The sequence below is a fragment of the Mercenaria mercenaria genome, chromosome 5, assembly GCF_021730395.1.
Source record: "Mercenaria mercenaria strain notata chromosome 5, MADL_Memer_1, whole genome shotgun sequence".
Classification (NCBI taxonomy): Eukaryota; Metazoa; Mollusca; class Bivalvia; order Venerida; family Veneridae; genus Mercenaria; species Mercenaria mercenaria.
The window spans coordinates 22,026,956-22,035,951 of NC_069365.1; the positions used below are offsets into that span (position 1 = coordinate 22,026,956).

At 34.9% G+C, this 8,996-nt stretch overlaps 1 protein-coding gene across 1 annotated transcript in view; it reads left to right on the forward strand.

The window, feature by feature from the left end:
- LOC123556610 (heat shock 70 kDa protein 12A-like) overlaps nucleotides 1-7,094 on the forward strand; it is a 50,833-nt gene extending 43,739 nt beyond the window's left edge. The window contains exons 5-6 of the mRNA XM_045347481.2: nucleotides 2,189-2,345; nucleotides 3,268-7,094. Coding sequence (XP_045203416.2) covers nucleotides 2,189-2,345; nucleotides 3,268-4,214 — 1,104 coding nt within the window. The 3' untranslated portion in view covers nucleotides 4,215-7,094. The remainder of the gene's footprint in view (nucleotides 1-2,188; nucleotides 2,346-3,267) is intronic.
- Nucleotides 7,095-8,996: the final 1,902 nt, after the last annotated feature.

The window sequence follows — 8,996 nt, forward strand, 5'->3', positions numbered from 1 at the left end:
GGGAAGTAACCCTTTTTTAACTTTTATACTGAGTTTCTTCCCCTTAAATTCCAGGATTTAGTCTATTTTTAGAAATTCCATTTTTAGATTTTCAATATTCAGTATGTTTCTAACTTTTTTATTATAAGTCCTATACAAAAAGTAAATACATTTTTCTGTAGTAACATAGGTCGGTAAGTCACTTTTAGTGTATCTCTAATATTAGAGATTTTTTTTATATTTACCTCATCCCTAATCCAGGGCACATAACTATACTAGTATTACTTATATGTGGAAGCACAGGATGAAGTACTCCAGAGACGAGTAAACGTCTTTTTAAATATTGAGCTTTTTTTGACATTTTATATTATTCTAAGTATTTTTAAGGTTTCTTATGGTTGCCATTCTTCTGTGACAAGACCTTATGGTGAGGGTATGAGTCACTCCTGTGACAGTTCTAGTCAACTTTGTGTCCGCTCCATATCTTCTTATCAACTAGATGGATTTTCATCCTTGCATCAATTGTTAACTTCCCGTATGTACAGCAATATCTTCAAGGTCAAGATCACAATGAAAGGCCAGAAGCCTTGGTCACAATATATTACTTACCGTGTATCAAAGAGGCGTCTTGTGGTATTATTCGCCTTTAGCTCTCATTTTGATTACTTTGTGATGTGATTTAGGGACAAAATCAAATCTGTATGTATGAGGTTTTCGACAAAACCGCGACTATGAAAAGCCAAAAGTTAAACAATTAACTAGCGAAGTGAATTGGATATATCATCACCGCCGTTTCGTACTTCTAGTTTTGACCACAGTTGTCGTATTTGAAATTTTAGCTCACCTGAGCATAGAATACTTGGAGTAAGCTATTTCTTTGGTGATTTTATTCGAATGTAATTGAAATGCATTTCACATAGAAATCTTGTTGACAAGAGAGAAGAAAACTTCAGAAATGGATTATTAAAATAGTTCAAATTACTCGAAATCCCTAAAACCATGGCCACCAGAGCTACAACAAATATTCAAACAACATATGCTCCTAAGGTTCTGGTTGGGTTTTGTAATATTTTACAAATTGTTTTGAATGAACCGCTACCCAGAATGTTCCAATTCCATTTTTGTATTGTGTCACATAAAAAGAAAGGTGATAATGGTCTTCGTTGCTGACATTATGTTAAGTTAATTCTATTTTATCTGATTCGTCAAAACATGGTTGTCAAGAAATAAATTGATACAATTGTATTTTAGGCGATATTATGATAAACTTTAAAGCTATCTAGGAACACTGGTTAGGTTAACTGCCCGCAGTTACATGACTGAAATACTGTTAAAAAACGGCGTTAAAACCCAAAACAAAAAAAAAAACAAAAAAAAAACAAACTTTTAAGCTGCTGTGAAATTCAAATGTAGTGTCTAGGACAACCATGGCGCTTTATTGCATCGTTTGTTCGACTTTTTATAAGAGTCTTGCCGTTGTTTTGACTTTTCAACACTGAATTGTAGCAATATGTTTTTAATTGTGATGAATACCCTAACAAGACGCCAAATGTAACCTAATTGTAGGCGTTATGTTTTCGGTAAGATAAATGTCTTAATGTTTTATAAAGGTAACCAACACAAGAGGCACAAACTAAAACATTGATTTGTGCCAGTATAAAAAAAACAAAGACAAATATCAAACAGGGAATGCCACGCGCCAAATACGCAGCCTCCACAAAACGAAGCCCCCAGCACGCAGACGCGTGCACCACACACACACACGCACGCGCGCGCACACACCATACACAGACACAAGCACGTACACACACACAAAACCAACACATAAGTACAAAACGAACAAACAATGGAACACAGTGGGGCACCGCCTTGGAACGGTCAGTGGCAAAAACACCACTGAAGAGCCTAAACCGGTTTATGGTGCGCACCCAACCTCACTCTTACCCCCACCATGTTCCAAAGGCACGGGACAGTGTAAATAAAAGTAATCCCCTCTAGGTATCGTCAATCTTAATAGTTAAGTTAAAAGTCATAGCCTTAGAATACTGAACAGCGACAGTTTTCTAATGACTGAAATAATATATCAACGAACAGCTAAAAAGATCCATTTTGATACCTTATTTACAAAATATACTTAGTTAAATTTGAACTGGTTGAAATACATTTGCAGTGTGTTTTAACTTTTTAAATGTCTAATTCTTATAAATAGGCTGGAATCGAAAGGAGAAGACTAACTATAGCGTTGGAACCCGAAGCAGCTTCAATGTATTGTTGTCATCTACCAGTCGAAGCTACTGTATGCAACACTGGAGTCAGTATTTCATCGTTTCAAGTCTGGACACGGTACATGGTTCTAGATGCCGGAGGTATGTGTAGGATAGTGATATGTTAATTTCAAAGTTTATTTTCCAATATTATATTAGGCTAAATTGCCCGCGAAAATCGCATTGTGCATGTGTGTATAGTAGGTAAAGTAAGGTGTAACATTTCTGTATGGTCACACGTTCTTCCTATAAGCATTGCCGTCAAACCTTGTTATTTTGTACTTAGTCAGGATGATAATCTAGACATCTATAGGCCAAGTTCGAAACTGGGCCATGTGATGTCAAAATTATGTCACTAGGTCAGATCAAAGTAAAATCCAGTTAACACTTTAGAGACCAAATTTTCCTTGATCTGGCCTAGTGACATAGTTTTTTACTGCACATGACCCAGTTTGGAACTTGGCCTAAAGACGTTTGAAACCCATGAGAACTTGTCATGACGTTTTCTTGGTGACTTCAAGGTACAATTAGAATCTGGGTCATGTGGGGTAAAAGAAAACAGGCCACCCGATCAGACATAAAATAGGCATTGTAAATGAAAATACAAACTTCAAGTAGGAGCTATCTATATTATATGTATGTGAAGTTAACTGCATCAGAATACAAGAAATGAAAAAATTATTAAAATATCATTTCCTGTAAATGAGTTATTTGAGCTGAAAAAAATGATCCCGGATGAAATATTTTGAAAAAATGGAGACAACTCCGCAAAGACTTTTTGATAGGCTTAGGTGACAATTGACCTAGTACCTCATCCAAACTTCCCACTTTTTACCCCTAACCATGAAAAAAGCATGCATATTTGCCACATGGATAAGCAACCTGAATACAAAACTATGTAAAGAAATAGAGCATGTTAAATAACAAACAACCTACATATCATGAAATAACCATGTTACTAGGCATATAAGATTTCTTTGTAAAGTAAATTTGATAATGTCACACTTCCAATGTGTGCTTTCAGGAGGAACTATCGATATAACCGTGCATGAGGTAGATACGGATAACGGTGTGAAGGAAGTACATGCTGCTTGTGGAGGTGGATGGGGCGGTACAACTGTTGACGAAGAATTTGAAAATCTGTTAACCGATTTGCTTACAGAAGATGGTTATTTGCAGTTTAAGATGGAGAATATGGATGATTGGTGTGATTTGTGGAGGGATTTTGAGGTTACAAAAAGGGCAATTACTGCTGCAGCAAACACATCAGTCAGGATGAGGCTCCCACAGTCGCTAGGAGACACGATGCATCGGCTGAACAAAGGTAGTTTATCAAACATCATTAGCCGTTCAAGATTTACAGATGATATAACTTTGGTTCAAGACAAAATCAAATTTTCGCCTGAAATTTCGAAATCATGGTTTCACATTTCTGTTGACAAGACGATAGACCTGGTCCGAAGCATACTATCAAGGGATTTGGATATTACAGCAATTCTTATGGTGGGAAGACTTTCGGAGTCTTCTGTATTGCAGGACGCTGTAAGGTCCGCATTCAACAATATTAAAGTTCTCATTCCTAGAGAGGAATCATATTCCATTCTTAAAGGGGCCCTAATCTTCGGTCACTTACCAAAAGTTGTAACTGAACGCGTTCTAAAATACACGTACGGAGTCAGTTCGTTCGATACTTTCGTTGAAGGACATCATCCAGAGAGCAGACGTCTCAAGACGGACGTTGGTGTTGTTTGTCGAAACATATTAAGCAAACATGTAGAAATAAATCAGAGGGTAAGAGCCGGAGAGCCGCAAGTCTGGCATGCGTATAATCTCCAATTTAAATCTCAAACGCAGATGGAAATATCTTTATATGCATCTGAAAAGCCAAATCCAATCTACACAGATCAGGGTTGTTTTTTCGTTGGAAAGATGTCAGTTGACATTTCTGATCAAAGTGACGCCTTAGATTGAGAGATATTAGTTGCTCTCACTTTTATTGGAACAGAAATTGTCGTGGAAGCCATAGATAGGAAAACAGGCCATAAACATCGACTTTCTTTGATAACGTTTCCTTGAATGCGGCAGGTACTTGTATAAGGCAAATGTCTTTGTTAATTGTAACTTGAAGGACAGAAATATTCTCGCTTTAACAAATCAAAAATAAAATTGACTTTATATTCAAAGTATTAAAGGATACTTAACCGAGATTTTCATATGTTGAAATATATTTGCAAACTACAGAACTGAGTTTGGAATAGATCTCGGTCAGTTTGATATGAATTTGCAAAGAGAAATTATCAAAACATTTTGCAAATTTAATCAAAAGAAATGGCCAAATTAATTAAATGTTTGATTCTGAAAATATTGTTTTCATAAATGAATGATTAACATGTTATTTTCTATCCATCACAATTAATAATACTTTACAATATAACCTAAACAGAGATTATTATTATCAAGTAACAGGTGCCAATTTCCAAATTATTCATTTTGCATACACTTTTGTACAAATTAGTATATGTATAAGTCAGAAGTAGGTGGGGTACATTTTTACGACTTCATGAAAAGATGTAGGCCTTAAATAACATGTACAATTTGCTTACTAGTATCATTAGAATAGAAAAATGTTTTCCTTTTAAACTGAGCTACTATTTGCCTTAGATTGTGCGAGTATATGTACAGTTGTATGTATAAATGATTTTGAAATCAACATCTGGAACTTTATAATTGACCTTCATTATGTGTGTGCTTAATGTCACATTGAGTAATGATAAGCAGCAAACAATTTCATGACATAGAATACATGTAAAAAGGTTACTTTTTCTTTGAACCTCGTCATTCAAATTGATTATTACAGCAAAGGCGTTATAAAGTAAGAGAGCCTGTTTTTGTTATAATAAATCGCATTTATATTATAAGCATTAGGTAATCTACTAAAAGTATTATAGTAAGTATGTGTTTTCATGACAGCCTTGTCATTATATCATAGTTTCCTAGTACGACCCAAGACTCGTTCCACTCATGAATGATAATAATCATGTTATACTTTCATGTCATCAACAAACAAATTTCAAATACTTTTTTTTGCCTATCTTTATAGCCTCATGCATTTACATGGGTGTATGTAGCGTTGCTGCTCTGAGGGTATCGAAATTTTGTGTCTAATTAGCCTGATATACTTCGAACTTTCACAGGTAAACAAACTAGATGAGCAAATGACCATAAAGGAAGTTTTTTTTCTATGACTATTTATACCACAGTTATAAGTCTTTGATGGATGTGCTATGTAGAGTATAAAGAAAACAAATTGTGTGTTTAACTCCTCCTTTTAGTCTGATTTGTTTCAAATTTTCACAGATAAATAAGCTTGATGTTGAGATGCCCATAAAGGAAAGACTTTTTTCTGTGAATAGTTTTACCATCGTAATGGCCCTTTGATACATTTTGCTATGTTGAATATGGAGAAAAGTCGTGTGTAGCCAACCCCTCAAACACTATTTGTCTGATCTTGGTATGCAGATGACCAGGAAGGAAGGAAAGTTTCTGTTCATATTGTTTCAGCTGCTATGGCCCTAGGTTATATGATTTGCTATATAAAGGATGGAACAGTATGTTGGGACATCTGTGTCCTATGGACAGAATTCTAGATTTTCATTTATTTATTTACACTTTATCAGTTAAAGGTTTTGTATTTAAGTACCATGGGAAAGTCTGCTTTGAGGATTTACGATGAAGAATCAGTTTTAAGAGACGTAAATATCCATTAAACAAAGCATCGTGGGTGGGAATAGGGCTAATTACTCAGAATAAGGATGGCGTCCAATATGATTCGGCATCTATAATCGGATTCATGAGTCAAAAATTATTTCAATGCTTATTACTTATTTTGAGTATATCATTTTCTTAGAATTAAATATTTTATTTAGCTTAAAATAGCATCTATCATGTGCATGTAGTTCAGAGTTCACTTGCTAGATAAGCATATTGTGTACTTACGGAAGTAATCATAAAATACGTGTGATTCACACTGAACCCCAAATAAAATAGAGAACAGTAGAATCTTCACAGGTCGCTCAACACGGCAGAAAAGAAAATGTTGCAGGCTCGGTTTGATTGAGCCTGTTCATGGACGGTAGTGGAAATGCATTCTACCGTCCACGCCCTCTAGCCCCGGGTGAGCAGAACTCAACATTTACACATGCTAAAAGTACAAAAAGCAATTTAGAGACATCCGCAGATGTATTCAAACGGCGATGAAGTTATCTTTACAATATGAGTTTTAATTTTCATTTCATATCACACAAGAAACTATGTTACATACCTTAAGATTTCCGATTTTTTTTTAATAAGTGTTTAATTGTATTTATGCATTTAATATTTAGTTGCCAAATAAATCCTTATTTGCATCTTTGTTGTATAAAGAGTCTGATTCATTAAAACTACTGGTGATGTGAGTTCGTTGAATACTAGTAAAGGACCATGTGTGATGAGGGGTGTTTTGGGCCCCTCGATCCAATTTTGTTTTTAAATGCATCATTAGATTATAAAATATGTCTATTTTCTTGATTTAGTTGCCAAATACCTGAACATATACATGCGTCCAAGTGTGAATGATTGGTTTATGAGGTGGTATGCTTAAAAAAGTGCCATACTGAAGTTATTATTTACTTACTTTAGAACCTGACCTGATCATAAATAATGATTGCTAATACAGTAAAATAATTCATTTTGACATTTAATATCCATTATGATACTTGAATAAGAAACAAATATAAAGGGAGATAACTCTTCTTTACTCAAAACAGCTGAAAAGTAAGGTAAAATTGTATTTCCTCAAATAAAATAAAATAAAGACACATCAAGAAATGTTTATTGTTTTATATCTATTTTAGCAGGTTGACCTGATACTATAAGATTTTCAGCAAAGCATTTGATATAAAGTGAGCCATGAGAAATTCCTGTTTAAAATGCATAACTATGGTATACGTGGTGAAACCCTTAAATTGATTAAGAGTTTCCTGGACAACCGACTTCCATCCGTAATCCTAAACAGTACAAGCTAAGAGCCCATACCTGTCTCTCCTGGAGTTGTGCAGTTTTACATGTTTTTTTTTTCGCAGATAAACATAGATATATATATATAGAGGATATGTGTTTGTTTTGAGGGAAAATTAAATATATCTCACTGAGAAGTGGGAATATCTCAAATATTTTCATGAGCGCGTAGCGCAAGTGAAAATGTGAACATTTTCTCACTTTGAGATGAGATATTCCATATTCACGAAAAACAAACAAATTTACATTTTACTTTATGCCTAATTACGAGCATCGAGAAGTTGGCACTGACATCGAAGATCGAAATTCAACATTGAATATCAATTTCGTGCTAGCTTTTAACTTCTAGCCAGCTCTAAGATCGAAATTCAAGATAGAATTTCGAGCTGGAATTGAATTTCTAGCCAGATCGAAGATCGAAATTCAAATTTTCTAAAACTTGAATATCGAGATGGGGTTGAATTTCTAGCAAGCTCGAAGATAGAAATTCAAATTATCAAAACATTGAATTTCGAGTTGAGCTAGCTCGAAGACGGAAATTCAAATTATCAAAAAGTTGAATTTCGAGCTGGGGTTGAATTTCGAGCTAGCTCGAAGATCGAAGTTCAGATTTTATAAAAAGTTGAATTTCGAGCTGGGGTTGAATTTCGAGCCAGGTCGAAGATCGAACTTCAGATTTAAGAATAATTGAATTTCGAGCTTGGGTTGAATTTGGAGCCAGCTCCAAGATCGAAATTCAAATTTTACGAAAAGTTGAATTTCGAGCTGGGGATGAATATCGAGCCAGCTCGAAGATCGAAATTCAGACAATGAAAAAAGTTGAATTTCGAGCTGGGGTTGAATTTCGAGCCAGCTGGAAGATCCAAATTCAAATTATCTAAAAGTTGAATTTCGAGCTGGGGTTGAATTTTGAGCTAGCTCAAAGATTGAAATTCAAATTATCAAAAAGTTGAATTTCGAGCTGGAGTTGAATTTCGAGCCAGCTCGAAGATCGAAATTCAGATTTTAGAAAAAGTTGAAATTCGAGCTGGAGATGAATTTCAAGCCAGCTCGAAGATCGAAATTCAGATTCTAGAAAAAGTTGAATTTCGAGCTGGAGTTGAATTACGAGCCAGCTCGAAGATCGAAATTCAGATTTTAAAAAATGTTGAATTTCGAGTTGGTGTTGAATTTCGAGCCAGCTCGAAGATCGAAATTCAAATTAACAAAAATATGCATTTGGAGCTGGAGTTGAATTACGAGCTAGCTCGAAGATCGAAATTCAAATTATCAAAAAGGTAAATTTCGAGCTGGGGTTTAATTTCGAGCTAGCTCGAAGATCGAAATTCAAATTATTAAAAAGCTTGGGTTGAATTTTGAGCCAGCTCGAAGATTGAAATTCAGATTTTAGAAAATGTTGAATTTCGAGCTGGGGTTGAATTTCGAGCTAGCTCAAAGATCAAAATTCAAATTATCAAAAAGTTGAATTTCGAGCTTGGGTTGAATTTCGAGCTAGCTCGAAGATCAAAATTCAGATTTTAGAAAAAGTTGAATTTCGTGCTGGGGATGAATTTCAAGCCAGCTCGAAGTTCAACTTTTTGATAACTTGAATTTCGCTCTTCGAACTGGCTCGAAATTCAACCCCAGCTCGAAATTCAACATTTTGATAATTTGAATTTCGATCTTCCAGCTGGCTCGAAATTCAACCCCAGCTCGAAA